Raw genomic sequence first — 17,717 nt, forward strand, 5'->3', positions numbered from 1 at the left:
TACAAAGACCTATTACAAACCGTTAAAAAAAAGGATATTTTAGTAGAAAAATGGGTAAAGAATATGAGCAAACAGCAAAATGAGAAAAACAAATGGCCAACCAACAAAGAGACAGAATATGTAATTCGGAACAAAGGAAATGCAAATTAACCAAAAATGAAATTAAATAAAACGCAAAGACCCAGAATAGGCAAAGGCCTGGAGAAGCAAGTAGTATTAGATAATGACGGGAATGCAGACTCTGTGGTTGGTACTGTATATCAGAAGTCTTTGGACAATAAATTCACATTGCTTTTATAATTAGAAAAGTTAGGGCACCTGGGTGGCTCAGTTGGTTAAGCAACTGCCTTCGGCTCAGGTCATGATCCTGGAGTCCCTGGATCAAGTCCCGCATCGGGCTCCCTGCTCGGCAGGGAGTCTGCTTCTCCCTCTGACCCTCCCCCCTCTCATGTGCTTGCTCTCTCTCATTCTCTCTCTCTCAAATAAATAAATAAAATCTTTAAAAAAAAAAAAAAAAGGAAGAAAAGTTAAAACTTTTTAAACCAAAAAGACTAAGGCATTCATTCAGAGAGTATTCTTTCATTGTTTTTATGTTTAGGAAGTCATTCCTTCCATCCCCAAAATAGCTGTATATTCATCTTCTCTATGCCAATTCATTTAAATAACCATATAAATACAGGAGGGCATTCCCCCTAGATATTTGCCCTCTGGCCAGAAAACTAAGTGTGTGATTCAAATATGATTGGATGAGGGGAAAGCACATAGACTGTGTAATGCCTGACTTCAAAAATATAAATTGATGTTAATCATCAAGTTATTCAGTCCCTTTCTTCAAACCCCGTGTGTAATCACACATGCATAACATGCTGGAAGTAACTGTCTGAAGGATTCTGTTACTGGAAGAACGACATTGAAGTGCTCTAGCTGGGAGCACTCATTTCCCCATCTCTCTGCTCTTCTGCTCTCGGTTTTACAATCTCTTTTTCCTCCTTGCATTCCTCCAAAATTAAATTTGTGCTATATCAGACATTTCTCCACGGACTACAACTCTGTCTCAGCAAGAAACTCAAAGGCCCCAGGCGGTGGTATTTCAACTAGTGATCTAGCTGAGATCTCGGAGTCGGTGTCCGTTGACCTATGGGACTCTGCAAGTCATACTATTAAAGGGCCGAGCAGAGCCCTCCACATTCCTTAACTCAAACCTGGAGGAGGTTATTTTAAGCAGAAACAGCAAAGCGAGTGCGTTTTAGGCTTTCAGCACGCGCAATGTTTCCAGGTTGGTAGGGTCCCTGTTTCGGTAACTGGGAGGAGACAGCCAGAGTACCTGCGCACAGACCTTGGTCTGTCAGCGGGTGGTCTGAGGGGTCTGGATCTGTGTCTCTCCTGTCTTTCCAGGGGAGCTTTGTGGCGTGTATGATTGCGACCCTGCGGCAGATGGATGACAGTCACTATGGCCACTACATCAGCACTTTCAAGACCAGACAAGACCTCGTTGTAAGTTGTCTTCACTGGGTCCTGGTAACGCTAAGACTTCTTATATTGGGCAAAAACAAAAACAGAACTGAGCATCATGAGTCCAGAATTCCCTTCCCACCCACCTCCAGAGTTGCATGACTGTCCACAGTGAGTACAAAAAGGGAAGGATTGATTCTTATTTTCTCTCTGTGATAGCATTTGAAGACTACAAAACATGTACCAAGAGGCCCTCACCCGCCCTCTTAGTCTCTTGGATCTAGAGAGAACCCTTATTTGGAACCATTTGGGAGGTCTGTTTTGCTCTCAGAAGAGAGTAGTACCTTGTTTTCGGAGTTAGCTGTTAACGCCATCGCCAGGATTCTAGGAGGCAGAGAGTGCACAGTACTGCTTCGGAGATGTGGTTGGCATCATCCTTTTCAGTAGTCCCTGGAAAGGGAAACAAGAAGAGGTCATACTTGCCCCTTATAACACCTCTAAGGCGATATTTGCCCTCTGGCAAGTATAGTCACCTTCAGTTGACAATATTCCATTCTCTTTTGTTTTCAACCAGAAAACTGTTCTCGTGATTACTATTCGGAATACAACCAAAGGTTGCCCAAGACGCAAAGTTAGGCCTCGGGCTGCTTCCCCAGGATCCTTCCCCTCAGGGAATTGTTAGTGGCTGTTAACAAGTGCCTGAAAGTATCATCTTACCTTGTAAAGCAGTGGGCCCAACACAGCTGGATCAACAATCCAGTGTCCTTGCTGTGGACAATCTCCCACCATCCGTGCATTTTCCAGTCTTCTTTCTACCTTCTATCTGTACTATACTGGTAGTATGTGGCCTGTACCCCCAAGGATATTCAGCTCCTTCTCTGCCAATCGCCTTCCTTTCTGTGAGGTCCACATGATGGAAAAGCACACAAGGAACGGCAGAGAGAGCGTCTTTTGTAGGAGCAGTAGTGGTAGTAATGGCGTGTGGCTTAATCTGGAGGCCTCCATGAGCCTCCACTTAAGCCATGCTCTGGCAGGCAGGATGGTGTGGGGACCCATGGCGATAGGTCACTGTGCCTGCGGAGACCAAGGGCAAGAGAACTAGGAACAGAGGAGGGAAGCTGAGGGTAGCAGTATTTCTCCTCCGTAGGCAGAAGGTACGGTGGCTTAAGAACACAGACTTTAGAACATCCATTCTGGCCATTCTACTTCCTTCTATGAAATTTGGCCCAGCTGTTTAGCTTCACTAAAGTGCAGGTTCCTTATCTATAAGCTAGCACCTATTTTGAGGGTTAACGTAAATGAGTATTGATTGAATCGACACCTGGTAATTACCAAGCTTCGTGCTTGGCATGTGGTTAATGCCTATGAAGCCAGCTATCTATAGTAGGGATTTTATTATTCTCTTTTATTATATAATAATAAAAATTTTATTATTATAGTCTAGTGACCATTCCTTCAGAAGGCAGGTAGAACGAGGGAAGTTAAACTAAATTCAAGTTCTTGACAATTTGGTTCCATTAAGTAAGCAAAAAAACCCAGGTTTAACCCCTGTCTTCCAAACAATGGTAAGCTCTTTCCCCTGTATTATCTAACTTAAAAAGGATTATTATCCGCATGAGGGAACGATTGTCATCAGGGGCAAGCCTGCGGCGTACACGTAGGCTATTTGACTTCCAGCGGACGGCCCTTTCCCGCCCTCCTGCTGCCTTCTGAGTAAATCACTTGGAAGACATTGGGAAGCGGGAGGTAGAGTAAGGCCTGGGACCGTCTGTCAATTACCTTTATTATACCATCGCTATTTCCAGTTAAATTAGTTTACCAGGAGTTGAATGTAGAATCGGCATCAGGAGTGGATAACCAGCCTCTTAACTTAATCCTTGCTTCACAAACCACGAATACTTACTGATTTGAGAGAGTTAATAGAATAGTTAATAAATTGGTGGGTATACTTCAAATGTATGATGAGAAATTTTAAAACTCATGAGGTATGTCTATGATTTGAGAATTGAGGATAGAAAAGTTTGACTCTCTGTTGAGCCGGAGGAAGAGTCAAGGGTCGCAGAGACTTCCCACCAGGATTGTTGGCACTCCGGTGCTGTCTGGTGGCCTGCGTGCCGGAAGTTGGCCATCTTGCCCACCGTCTTGGAGGAACAGTGTTTGAAAATAGAACCCAGGCCGCCTGCTTCCCAACTCCCGCACTCCTTCTGCTACATGATGTAATCCATGAGATAGAACTGTGCGGTTTAGTGCCAGAGGAATTGGCCTGGATTTTCAACTCCGGAATCCACGTGGAAAATGTCTAAATTTAACTAACTAATAAATAAAAGGCTTTCAAAACTTTTTAGCTTTGACTTTTAGTCCAAATCATTCTTTTTTTTAAATATTTTTATTTATTTATTTGACAGAGAGAGACACAGCGAGAGAGGGAACACAAGCAGGGGGAGTGGGGGAGGGAGAAGGAGGCTTCCCGCAGAGCAGGAAGCCCGATGTGGGGCTCGATCCCAGGACCCTGGGATCATGACCTGAGCCAAAGGCAGACGCTTAACGACTGAGCCACCCAGGCGCCCCTAGTCCAAATCATTCTAAGTTGCTTTTTGCTCACAGTCCCCTTTTGAGTCGAATAGCTGTTCTGCAGATACTGTGCTCTGTGTTCTTTTGTTATTAAGTTATTACTGTCATCGCAACCCACTGCTACTGACACTTTTTTAGGACCCTTTAGGCCCTTTCCCAAGCTACCCCTGGGAACGTTTCTGGAATAGGAAGAATCATGACTTTGCTTTTTATTTATAGTGGTTTTCTTCTGTTCTAATAATAATAAAGGAGAATTGGGCTCAGAGTTACAAGATGTATCACAATTGCTGGTAAATTCATTTTAAGTGCAGTAGATCTGTTTGGACAAACTTGGCAGCAGAGGGCTAAAGACACCATGGCTCTAACTTTGGGGTCCAGAACCCCACATTCTCTTTCCCGCTCTCCCACCACCCAGTCTCTACAGCCCTCAGCAAGTCTTTTACCTTTTCACAGCCTCAGTTTTATCATTTTTGTCCTTGTCAGGTCCCTAAAAACCCTTATTTAAAAGATAGGCCGTAATCATGGACCAGCGATGTCTTGTTCTGATGCCACGCTCCCTCCTGTCCCCTAGTTTTCCCCCAGATGTTCCTCCTCTGTTCTCTGCAGGATTTCCTCATGGAGACTTTCATCATGTTTAAGGATCTGATTGGAAAGAATGTCTATGCCAAAGACTGGATGGTCATGAATATGACACAGAGCAGGTAAGATGGCCCGGGGCCGGGCCTGCGGCCTTTGACCCTGAATACTTGGCTCTCGTGACCAGGTGACCAGTTATCTGACCTTCAGAGAGTGCTGTTGAATCTCTGGGCGGGACATCATGCTCGGTAGAGTAAGGAGCCTCCCGTTGCTGGGATGCTCGTTCTGGGCTCGCGTTCTTGCTTTCCCCTGTGCTGTTGTAGCTGCCCCGCCTCGGGCTCTCAGCTCTGGTGGAATCTCCTCATTGCCCTCCTGTCCACCTCCTCCCCGGCTCTCCCACAGCACCCTTCCGTGGCTCCATGTGGCCTTCGTCGTCAGGACAGGCAGGGCCTCTGTGGCCTGGCCCACCCTGCTTTTCTAGCCTTACCTTCCACTCTTTCCCTCAGTATACAGCCTGCACTCCAACCAAACTGGCCTCTTCCTGGTCCCTGGATGTGTTCTGTGCCTTCTGTTGGGCTGCTTCTTCCACCTGCGGTGCCCTCCCATGTAACCGCTGGCTGTCAGCATGGCACCATTCAACGTCCTTCTCAAATGCCATTTCCAGAGGAAGCCTTTCTGACCTGGATGTGGCATTCTCTTCCTTTGATGCCCCGTACCTCTTCGATACCCCTTCCACCGAATTTTCCATATTCTTTGTTGGGTCATGGTTAGATTTACAGATTCACAAGTGACCCCCACCGAGTTGTAAACATCTTCAGACCAGGAACCCTCTCTTTCAAGGCGAAACCTAAGCCAGTGCTTTGCAGTTGTTGGACTGTAACAAATACTTGGTGAATGGGAGCAAAATGAACTGAATATATGTATCTTTTCAGAGTTTCAGAGTTTTATATATATGTATATATGTGTGTGTGTGTGTGTGTGTGATATGTATATATATGTGTATATATACATATACACACTTATAGATATCAAATAAGATTTCAGAATTTTTTGAAAGAACTAAATAAAGTAAACCATTATAAGAGCTGTTAACTCCACATACCTGATTAGAAAAACCCTTCCCAACTACGTACAGATTAAAGAAAAACTCTCATCAGTATCACTAGACTTGCAAAGAGAAGCATCGCAATAGAGTGCAAAGAACCCTGTCTGAGGCTCAGGGGATCTGTTTGATCATCCCAGTTCTACCCTCAAGTGGCTAAATGGTGATGCAGCCTTGAGTGGCTCTTGTAGTCAGTTCTAGAAACTGCACTTGAGTGTCCTCTGCAGTCTACTTTGGCGTTGGTCTCTGATGACCTTGATAGAGCTAAGGGTCTCATGTTGCCAAATCCAGGTTTAGTTTGCTTTGGTTTTTCACGTAGATGGGAGATGTTTGGAAGAGCAGAAAGTTGCCTTCCTTATCTGATATTTTCCTTCCACAGAGTTTTCCTCCGTGCGATAAATCAGTTTACTGAGGTTCTCACAAAGTTCTTTATGGATCAGACAAGCTTTGAACTTCAGGTAAGCATGCTGCTCACCTAGGAAGCTCCTTGAATTCTCAGCCACAGCAAGACAACTGTGGCATTTTGGAAAATGTCACTTCAAATTTTATCATTTTCAAGTGCAAACAGTTTTCTTGTTTTTTCTCCTTTCCCTTAAGCACACATTCCTGTCACTCTGTCCTCCAAACACAATCAAGTAGAGTTTTTTTTTTTCTGTATAACTAATACAGGTTTGTTTTGTTTTTTTAAAGTAATAGTAGAAAATATGGCTAAGGAAAAAGAAAAAAATTGAAAGACAAATAATCCTACCTTCTGCTGTTAATGTAACACAAATACACACATACACATGTGCTTGCAGATGGACATGCAGACATTTCTCTGCCTACGAGTGGTTTCGTTTCTAAGGAGGGGTTCATATACACACTTGTGTGAAAATCCAAAGTGGTAGTGAAACAAGTGACCTCTAGCTCCATCTTCATTCATCCAACAAATATGCGGGTAATTATAGGCACAGGGTACCATTCTAGGCCCTGGTGAAGGCAGACAAGTTCCCTGCTCCCATGGTGCAAACAGTTCTTGGTGATGTGCTTTTGCTGTGTCATGTGGCTTTGTTTATATCTGTGGAACTTTAAGAGTGGAGAGTCATCAGAAGAGGAGATTATATATGTACTTATATATACATACGTATGTGTGTGTGTCTATATGAGCTAAAATGGAATATCTATATTTGCTGGTTAGAAATAATATATATGTGTGTGTGTATGTATGTGTATGTACGTATGTGTGTGTGTGTGTGTGTGTGTATATATATATATATATGCCAAAGTGGAATCAAGCTGTGCAGTTCTTTGGCAACCTATTAATATAATTTTTTTCTATCTTTTCAATGATATTAAATGTTTTCACAGTATTTTTAATGGCTGAGTACAGTCCGTTGCATGGCTGGGCCATGATTTATTTAACCAAATTCTTCTTATGAACATTTAGACTGTTTCCGTCTTCTGTTATTTAAGTAACACTGTGAAGGCCTTCCTTGCTTTAAATATTTTTAAATACCCATGATTATTTTGCCAGGATAAAGTCCTAAAGTATTTACTATTTCAGAAGTTGGCAGAATTTTAAGGCTTTTGATATATATTGCCAAACTACTCACTATAAATAGGTGCACTTCTTGGCAGCAGTTTTCCCCTATCTCAGGAGTAAAGACAAATAGAATAGTCTGGATTAAAAAAAAAAAAGCTTAATAGTAAGTGTTAAAACTTTCAGGGTTGAATAACTGAAACACGAGAAAGGAAAAGGGGCCTGGTGGATTTTATTTTGTTTCTTTCCTTACTCCCTGTGAGTAAATTTCTACCATGTGGCACTGTTTTACTCTGACCCATATTAATGTTATTTTCCATTTCTTTTCACCCACACAATCAATTTTGAGCAGCTCTGGAACAATTACTTCCATTTGGCAGTAGCATTTCTCACCCATGAGTCCCTTCAGCTTGAAAACTTCTCTCAAGCCAAGCGCAACAAAATTGTCAAAAAGTAAGTGCCCTCTTAAACTTGCTTAAGATTGGCAAGGTGATTCTTCCATTTCTACTTTTTTTTTTTTAAGATTTTATTTATTTGAGAGAGAGAGCATGTGTGAGAGAGAGTGAGCGAGTGCAAAAACGGGGAGTGTGAGAGGGAGAAGCAGACTCCCCGCCAGGCAGGGAGCCTGATGCGGGGCTCGATCCCAGGACTCTGGGATCATGACCTGAGCCGAAGGCAGACACTTAACCGACTGAGCCACCCAGGTGCCCCGATTCTCCCATTTCTATTCAGAGCAGGATTTTTGGTATCACAGAAACATTACTGTTCAGGGGCTCCCCATGTTGTTGGTGAGATAGGTCTTAATGGCATCATTTAATAGGCTTCAGATTTCCTCTAATTCATGTGTCTTTTCTCAAGGCCCCCTTCACTTTCCCATCAACCATCACAATTTTTTTAAAAGATTTTATTTATGTGAGAGAGAGAGAGCACAAGCAGGGGCTGTGGCACAGAGGGAGAGGGAGAAGCAGGCTCCCCGCCAAGCAGGGAGCCCGATGTGGGGCTTGATCCCAGGACCCTAGGATCATGACCTGAGCCAAAGGCAGACGCTTAACCAACTGAGCCTCCCAGGCGCCCCACCCGTCCAATTTTTTAAAATGGAATCCATACTTGGAGAGGCACCGAGGCTGGCCAGGGCTCCCATCCCCAAGAACAGCACTTACCCGCACTGCAGGCCCAGCGCCTCTCACTCATGCTTCACAAAGCGGACTCCAGCAGAGGGGCCAAGACTAACACATCCCCTAAAAATGCCCTCCAGATTCCTGGCTCAGAATTTGACATGGACATATGACCGAGACCGATGAGAGATTTAGGGAAGCTTTTCATTGCTTTCCTTCCCGGTCTGTTTCAGAGTTCACGGGAAGCCTGGAAACTCAGGACTGTGTAGTTAAATAGAACGTGAGAAATGTGTCATTTAAAGGCTGTGAAATTTGAGCTCTGTTCCCTTGCCGGGATGTCGGGGATTCTAGGCAAATTATTTGGTATCTGTCAACCCCTGGTTTCTCCCTAAAACACTGATATGGTGGCTGAGAGGTTGAGATTTAAATCTCAAAGATAAAAAGTAAAACCAGTTTTACAGATTTCCTTATGGGGTGGGTATGGAGAGAAAATTGATTTTTAAGATGGATCTCTTACTATCTTAAATGACATAACTTCTTTCAAGGATGGATTTGATTTTGGTTAAACAATCAGAAATGAAGTTAGTTGATGCCAAGTCTGATAAATAAACTGGCTCGTTAGGCCTAATGGTTCTGGTTTTGATCAGAGGGAAGTGTGACTAAGGACAAGCTATATAAAATATATATGCATATGGGCAAAGGTGCACCTTCGGAAGACATTTTTATTAATGTTATAGAAATACAAATCAGGTTCTTTGAAGATTTCTCTTATTTTTAGTAGCAGTAGCATCAACAGCAGTATTAATAATAGGAGTAATTATCATTTATCGTTTATTATGTGCCAGACATTAACTACATATGCTTACCTAATATAAATTAATAAAATTAGGTGTTTTTGTTAAAATGGAATAGTAAGAGAAGTTTGTTTTTGTTTTGTTTTTGTAGGAGAAGTCTTTAAATAAAAATTTTATACTGGTTTCTGAAGGCATTTACAGAGGAGGAATTTGAAAACAATGTTTGGTGCAATGAGCAGAGAATGTTGAAATATGGTTGTAGGATGGGCCCTATGTCCTTATTAGAGTTCCCTGGGAACACTGGCCATATTTCTCGTTTTCCCAGCCCCCCGCCTCTGTGGTTGCGGTGTGGGGTAGCCTCAGGCCTGTGTATTCTTTAAGAGATATCCAGGTGATTTTGATTCGTCTCCAGCCACGAACCACTGTCTAGATCAATGTTTCTCTCTCTCTCTCTTTTTTTTCATTATCGACTCCTATAAGGAACCTTTTCAGAAATTGGTTTTCTAATCACACCCCCCTGAAATCTTTTTTTTTTTTTTTAAAGATTTTTATTTATTTATCTGAGACAGAGAGAATGAGAGAGAGAGAGCACATGAGAGGGGGGAGGGTCAGAGGGAGAAGCAGACTCCCTGCCGAGCAGGGAGCCCGATGCGGGACTCGATCCCGGGACTCCAGGATCATGACCTGAGCCGAAGGCAGTCGCTCAACCAACTGAGCCACCCAGGCGCCCCCCCCGAAATCTTAATACCACAGATATACTTCATATCTGTTTGTATACTATATGTATATTTGAACTTCATACGTAAGAACAGTAAGCCTTCTGTGCCCCCAAGGACCAACGTTCATTCCTCTGGGGACAGCACCCCCCCACTGAGAAAATATCATCTTGAGCTTCTCAGTGTGAGTACTGGAATGTACTGGTTTGCACATGGGTTACTCAAAAAATGTATAAAGTCAGCATGTTTGTTAGACATTGGTCACATGACTATATAAGTCATACCTCATTCGTCTTCCTTTTCATTCATGCTTGTTATGTTTTGTTTTGTTTCTTTGCTTAACGTTGGCCAGAATGCTCCTCCCCCTTCTCCCTTCAATAAGTTTGACAGTTTTGTTTCTCTGTTACTTTTCAGTGTTCGCATTTGGCCCCCTCCTGCTAGTAAAGTCCCCCTCTCCGTGTGGCCCAGTTCTCTTTGGGGGCTCTTTTTGGTATTGACTGCATCTCTTAAAGTGACCTTGCCTCAAACCTGTCATAAATGTGACCGAGAGGAGCAAAAGGCCATTTTTATTCGCCTCATCATTTTAATATATGCACTCATATCCACTGCAGATCTTTTTCTTATTTATGATCTTCTTCCTAGATACGGGGACATGAGAAAGGAAATCGGCTTCAGAATCCGGGACATGTGGTATAACCTGGGTGAGTGTATGACCTTGAACCGTCCCACACACAACTCCTATGTAATGAGCACCCCATGATGGGTTCTTTCGATTTTAAGTCCCAGTAACCCTGAGACCTCTTTGTGTGTCTAGAAGTGAAAGTTGACTTATAGCTCTTGTATTATGACATCAGAATATAATATTTAGGCACTCATTTCTGAATTGAGTTGAGTTACCCACGGGACCTTTTTCTTTTCTTCTGGCCCGGTGGAGGAATGTGGTGACGCTTGACTTCCAGTGAAATCACTTTTCAATACCCTCACTTACTTTCATTTCAGGTCCCCACAAAATCAAATTTATCCCCTCCATGGTGGGTCCTATTCTGGAGGTCACCCTGACCCCTGAGGTCGAGCTCCGGAAAGCCACCATCCCCATTTTCTTTGACATGATGCAGTGTGAGTTCAACTTTAGCGGGAATGGCAATTTCCACATGGTAAGTGGTAGAACTGGAATCTTCCGGATGCACAGATAGTCAACACTTGCTCTTTCTTTCTCTAGAGAGGAGCAGTTGCCCGAGTAATACAAATCCAAGTTGGTCTAAAAACTGTTTACTTTTCATTTTGTAAAATAATTAGAGACAGAATCGGATGTTCTAGAAACCGTCTTTTTGCTACATGTGTTTCCTAAAACAGCACTGCATCTCTGGGTAATTAAAATTTGACATCACACATCTTAATCCTATCTGTTGCAGCACAGCTGTGAAAATAATGCCATGGATTGGGGGACTGATGCGGTGGTCTCTTATTTTGAGGTCTCCTTCAGAGGAGGAAAGGGCATTTTCTTCCTGCAGTGTAAAGCAAAATGACATGAGACTAGTTTAGAGCGTTTCGGTAGAGCCCTGGTACATGATTAATGGGTGACGTGAAGTACGATCTTCCCCTAGAATATGTTGGAAAGCGTTCACAGTTCAATAAAGGGGTTGGGTCGAATCTAGAAAGGTTGGCTGGGTGTCTTACATGTCCTCTTCTAAGGATACCTGGCATTCTCCTGTGAAATTCTGACTCTTCTTTCAGTTTGAGAATGAGTTGATCACAAAGCTGGACCAAGAGGTGGAAGGGGGCAGAGGAGATGAACAATACAAGGTCCTTCTGGAAAAACTGTGAGTATTTCAGAAACAAAGTCTCAGGTTGATGCATCATTTAGCGAGGGAGAGAAGCAGATTTCTGCTACCCTTACAGACTGGTCGAGTAGTTCCAGAAGCACTGGGGTCACCACCACAAATGGTCCTCGGTGGGGTTAATGGAGTTTCCACCATCCACTGCTGACATTTGTTTGTCTGAGTGAGTCAAATGTCCGTGTTTTCCCGGCCAGCCGGCCCTTCGAGAACAGAGCAGATGGAGCAGAAGGGGGACATGTACAGAGCAATGGCATTTTGCCCAGTGTTTGAATCGCTGAACTTCACCAAAAGTGCTAGTGCCTCTAATTATGGCTTCAAAGCACCATTTTAAAGGAGGAAGGAAAAAAACATTTCAGAGTCCGCTTTACCTTTAAAAATACCTTCTGCCCTATAGAGGGCCTCGAAGAACACCTGTTATATCTTCAGCCAGGCTGATCTTTGCACTGCCCTGCCCACCTCCCCCCACATCCACCGTTTCTATTCCCTCCTGTGCTCACAGTATCCCCGCCACTCCCTACCCACCCACACATGCCCCGCGCACCCCTCCTGCCCTCTGAATTCTCCTTTGCACATGTGGGATTACAACATTAAAAGGTGGTTAAAAACACTTGGAGGTTGGAGTTAGAGAAAACTTCAGATCTCGTTTTCGCCATATCCCAGGAGCGTGACTTTGGACCAGTGTTCCGACGACCTCTCTGATGGCTCTCTCTTTTTCATCCGCACGAATAGCACGTACGCTCTGGTATTGGTTGAGGATTCAATGAGGTGATGCATTCGCACAGCATCTGTTACTGAGCCTGTGCTGACGGAGTGTCGCTGCTCTGGGTTTGTGCTGGTCACTGCTACCTTCCTCAAGTCCTCCATCATCCATGGTGCCCACCACCTGAGCCTACTCATTTCTTGGGGTCTCTGAGCCTTTGTGATACTGACCAGCTGTGTCACCTGTTGACTGGGCGTATGCCTCCATCATTTTGTTGTCTGCCTCTTTTGTGGGAGTGGCATGCACTAGACTATGCTTGGGGACAGGGACTCCCAACTCCATTCTCTTTTTTGTTTTTTTTTAAGATTTAAGGAGCCAACACACTGGGTGCTCAGAAATGTAACTGAATTGATGACTCAACTATATTTTCAAGAACCAGAACTCTTATTTTGCTTTTAGTGGATGACAAGACCCATTCGTTGATCTTTTTATCCTGTTTCCGTTAAGTTTACCCGTTTGAGTTTCAAACCTTCCCACATTATCACTCTTGTAATTCAGATCTCGTACAGGAATTGAATGGAGAAATTACATACATATACACATATATACACACAATTTACAGATGATAAACTACCCTTTTTTTTAAATCCCAGTCTGATTTTTCACTGTAAGATCTTTTTTTCTTCATTCTTCCTGAATCACTAACTCAGAAAAATGTGACTACACAAATCTCCAGTGTTCAAGAGTAATCCTAAAGTCTGGGCTAATTCTTTGAGCCCATTTCTTTCTTTTTCTCTTGTTCTCCAAGATTTCTTCTTGTCAAATCCAAGAAGCCCCTATAGAATAGCTTTGCTCTATTTGGGTCCAACAGGAGAAGGTTTAGATCAAAAGTTTATCCTCAGCTTATTTATTTATAATTTTGCATTTTTGTTGTTGACTAAATAGCACTTCCGTCGTGAAGAGGCATGTGTGTGGATGTGCACTAGATTCCTAGGGTCCTCTAGACTGGGCACTGATCCAAGGCTTTCCAGAATGCCCACAGGATGCCCTTGAAGTGCTAGGCTTTAGGGAGAATAAAGACATAAAAAGATGGTCTCTTTCAGTTTCAGTAGAGTGATCAGATAGCATACATAAACCTTTTGGGCAAAGGTTCTCATTTCTTTGGTATCGACAAAAGACAAAAACAAAAAACAAGTACAGATAGAAGTTCAAAGATGGGCATTGTGGGCTGAGATTCTAAGTGACAGTGGGACTTGAGCCAAAGCCCTGAAGACAATGTAGGACTTGAGTCACCAGGAGGGACGGCATAAGCGGAGCCCTGGGATAGGATGGCCTTACACAGAAGGGTGTGTGTCTCCTGGTCTGGCGCCACCTGCTGCCAGGACCTTGGACAGTGCTCATTAACGGTGCTGGCATGACAGACAGTATACAACATGGGCATTTGTCTCTACCTCCACCTTTCCAGGCTCCTAGAACATTGCCGGAAACACAAATACCTCTCCACCTCTGGAGAAGTGTTCGCATTCCTGGTCAGCAGCCTGTTAGAGCACCTGTTGGACTACAGAACCATTATCATGCATGACGAGAGCAAGGAGAACCGCATGAGCTGTACTGTGAACGTGCTGGTAGGTGCCAGGCCCCCGGGTTGGCAAGAGGGCACTGCTGGGCCACCCCTGCAAGCGTGGCTCAGCTCTGAGTAGGCACAAAGGTACCCTGGGGCCACCTGTATGGAGTCTATGTCCTGCTGAGTCCAGTTGGAACTGCTGACTTACTTTGGACTCAGATATCCGCTCCCACAGACATAGGGATGGAAAGTGAAACATAAGCTCTTGGCTCAGCTCTTACTCGAAGGCTATCCTTCACCTTTTTGTGTGTCTTGTTTATATGTGGTTGCTTTGTTGTTGGCAATATTGCATCAGAAACTGGAGGAGGGAGTCTATGGAATCCTCATGGTGGTAGAACTCTGTGGTCTTGCCTTTCCCTAGATATATATAACCGGGACCACAGACCTCCGTTTAGGCTGCTATGCATTCCTCTGCTTAATATAAATGAAGAACCCGACTCCACTGACCCCTTGAGAAAAAAAAGACCATCCATTGACTTGAGTATCGGTTGGCTGTCTGTTCACTTAGAGGCCCTCATGTTTTTTAGATGCATGGTCCTAAAAATAATTCTTCAACTTATCTTTATCACTGGCCACTGCCTTTCTTTGTGGGGGTATTTGTTAAAGGAAAACAATAACCTCTGGAAAAGTGACACTGTTGAAAAGCAAAAGTAGTGGTTTGGCCATTTCCATGGCTAGCTTCTCCATAACCTTTGACTTACATTGGTATTTTTGCCACCCTTTTTTTCGGTAGAATTTTTATAAAGAAAAGAAGAGAGAGGACATATACATAAGGTAAGCTGGAGGAGATTTCTGCTTTTGCCATTTATGTCATGGCTTTATTATTTATTTCTTCAGTAAGCAAATACTAAGTCCCAACACCATGCTTGCTGCTTTGAGAGATACCAGAAAGTAAGTGATCTACCCCCCTTCCCCCGAAAAGGTAAACTCTTTAGACAGATGCATAAGTACACTCTGCGGGAGTGCATAGGGAGGATAGTGTTGGGATTCCAGGGAAGGAAAGAAGACTGGCCAGAGCAGTCAAGAAAGGGTGCCTAGGGCAGAGGCAAGGATGGACGGGTGCCTTCTGTCAAGGACCATCAGCCTGGGATGCTGGAAGCCCTGAGCATGAAACAAACTTGGACTTTAACTATATGCATTTCCTTGGGGAGAGATTCCATAGCTCTTACTAGCTTCCCAAAGAGGTCCATGACATTTAAAAAAAAAATTAAGCATCACTGCATTAAAGGAAGAGTATAAAGTAGAGTAGATGAAGTGGGAAAGACACACAGACAAGAAGCAGCAGAGAGGGCTAGGGGGAGGGGGAGACAGGAAGTGATGGATTCCTTTGTCTGTGAGAAAGGAAGGACGGAGGGAAAGATGGGGAAGCAGGCTGCGGCCTGGTTGCGGAATGAGCTGAACCCGAGCGGCAGAGTGCCTCCTTCCTTCCCTTCTGACCAGGTACTTGTACAAGCTGCGGGATTTGCACCGAGACTCTGAAAACTACACAGAAGCCGCCTATACCCTCCTCCTACATGCTGAGCTGCTGCAGGTAAGTGCATCAGGATGCCTTTTTCCATTGGGGGGAAAGTCAACTGTCCAAGCCCTTTGGGACCAAATCCTGCATGCTTCCTGATTTTGGATGGGAAGGAGCCTTATTCAAGGGAGATTCTTTTATCCAAGAGCGCTCGTATGCCTTCTAAACAAGCACAGCTAATTTTCTGACCCAGGTTGGGAAAATGTCAGTTATCATTTATTTAAAAATCCTCCGGAAGCAGAGCACAGCCTTACAGGCCTCCAGTAATTGACAGTCTAATTGAAGAAACAAAATACACCTGATTAATATATGTAAAAAAAAATTGTAGAACTGCCAAGAAATAAGTTGTAAATGAATATAGCAGCACTTCCCTACTTATACTCCCTTACAAAGTCCAAGTAGTGTGCCGTGGATATAAATACACCTATATGTCATGGATCCCGAATAATGCTTTCTGGCTCTGACCAGTCCTCTGACTTTGCATTTACGTGTGAACTGTTCTTTCCATATCACAATCTGTGAGCGGCTATTAGACAGCTTGCACTTCTCACGGCAGTAACAGAAGCTGTCATTCCCCACGGTGTTCTTGGATCCATTCCTACCCTCTTCTTTCTTCCCATTTTACTAAAGGGCATCTCCGTCTACCCAGGCGCTCAGGCAAATACCTGTTGTCATCTTTTATTCACCCTCCTACTTCGAGGCTGAGCTAGAATCGCAGACCTGTAGCATCGATGAACACCTCTCTCAAGGCACATACTTACCTTTATTTTTTTTTTTTCAGGGTGGGAACGATTAAGATCTAGTCTCTGAGAAAATGTGAAGTTTGTGATACAGTATTGTTGTCTGTAATCACTATGCTTTAGAGTCCAAGGTTTATTTATGCTCTGGCTGTGCTTGCATCCTTCAATAACATCTCCCCCGAATCCCAGTAACCACCACTGTGCCCTCTGTTTTCATGTGTTTGGCTTTTTTTAGAGTCCACATGGAAGAGCTATCGTATAGTATTTGTCTTTCTCTGTCTGGCTTGTTTCGCTTGTAACACCCTCAAGGTCCATCCATGTTGCCCAGAATGGCAGGATTTCTTTCATTCCTGTGGCTGAATGACATCCATTGCATATTTATCCCACATCTTCTTTATCCATTGTTGGACGCTTAGGTTGTTTCCGTGTCTCGGCTGCAGTGAGCACGGGAGTACAAGCATCTTTTAGGGATCCTGACTGTATCTCCTTTCTATCCACTTTTCCTTATCTTCATTGCTGTGTCCTGGTCCATTGTCTCTTCCCTAGAGCATGACGGTAGCCCCCTGTTACATCTGCCTGTCTCCATTCTTGCCCCTAGCAATTCATTTTCTGATATAATTTAATTTTTATACTAAAATAACACATGTGCATTGTTCTTAGCTTTGTCATTAAAAACAGGAGTCCTCTGCCTCACCACTTCCCAGGGCAGCCATTCACAATTCATATTCAAGTTCAGCGTACTGACAGGCTTATTGTATATGGGATGATGGGAGGGCTTGTTGACTGTGGAGTGATCACAAAGAGACTCCGGTGTCTCGGTGACGGTAGGTCTTTTCATCTGTGCTGCTCAGAAAGTTAAACTCTCTGCGCTGGCGTAAAGTATGAGGTGTGGATGCAACTCCCCCCCCTCCGCCCCCCGCCCCCAGCTAGCTACTGAATTTAGGGATGCCGTTTATTAAGTATAGTCCATATTTTCCTCCTTGGGATGATATTCCATCTTTATCATGTAGTAAATCGCCTACACAAGGCAAGTCTCTTGCCAGATTGCATATACTTTTGCATGGTCTGAATGAACGCTCTGTCTGTCCACGCACCAGGACCACACTGTTTTATGGTACGTTTTTACTACTGGTAGTTACTCTTCATTGCTGTTCTTTTTTCAGAGTTTTCTGCCCTGTTCCTTTTTGTTTATTTTTCCATATGGACTTTGGAATCGTGAAATTAAAACATTGATATAGGGAGAATTTCCATGTTTATGGAGTAGCGTTTTCTTATCCAAAAACATAATAGGACTTTCCATTTGTTCAGGTCTGCTTTCGTGCCCTTCAAGGGTGTATTAAACTTTTTGTATAGAAGTCTTACATATTCCTCATTATGCCTTTTTTTTCAATTTAATTATGGTAAAATACACAGAACATAACTTTTACTGTTTTAACCATTTTTAAGTGGACCGT

At 43.6% G+C, this 17,717-nt stretch overlaps 1 protein-coding gene across 1 annotated transcript in view; it reads left to right on the forward strand.

The window, feature by feature from the left end:
* Positions 1–17,717, forward strand: part of DOCK5 (dedicator of cytokinesis 5) — a 200,110-nt gene that overhangs the window by 142,776 nt on the left and 39,617 nt on the right. The window contains exons 27-36 of the mRNA XM_081812900.1: positions 1,396–1,494; positions 4,630–4,724; positions 6,081–6,159; positions 7,573–7,673; positions 10,488–10,546; positions 10,845–10,999; positions 11,580–11,665; positions 13,849–14,008; positions 14,741–14,781; positions 15,448–15,538. Coding sequence (XP_081669026.1) covers positions 1,396–1,494; positions 4,630–4,724; positions 6,081–6,159; positions 7,573–7,673; positions 10,488–10,546; positions 10,845–10,999; positions 11,580–11,665; positions 13,849–14,008; positions 14,741–14,781; positions 15,448–15,538 — 966 coding nt within the window. The remainder of the gene's footprint in view (positions 1–1,395; positions 1,495–4,629; positions 4,725–6,080; positions 6,160–7,572; positions 7,674–10,487; positions 10,547–10,844; positions 11,000–11,579; positions 11,666–13,848; positions 14,009–14,740; positions 14,782–15,447; positions 15,539–17,717) is intronic.

Source organism: Leptonychotes weddellii, chromosome 2 (assembly GCF_054177405.1).
Source record: "Leptonychotes weddellii isolate Sample4059 chromosome 2, ASM5417740v2, whole genome shotgun sequence".
In the NCBI taxonomy this organism is placed as follows: Eukaryota; Metazoa; Chordata; class Mammalia; order Carnivora; family Phocidae; genus Leptonychotes; species Leptonychotes weddellii.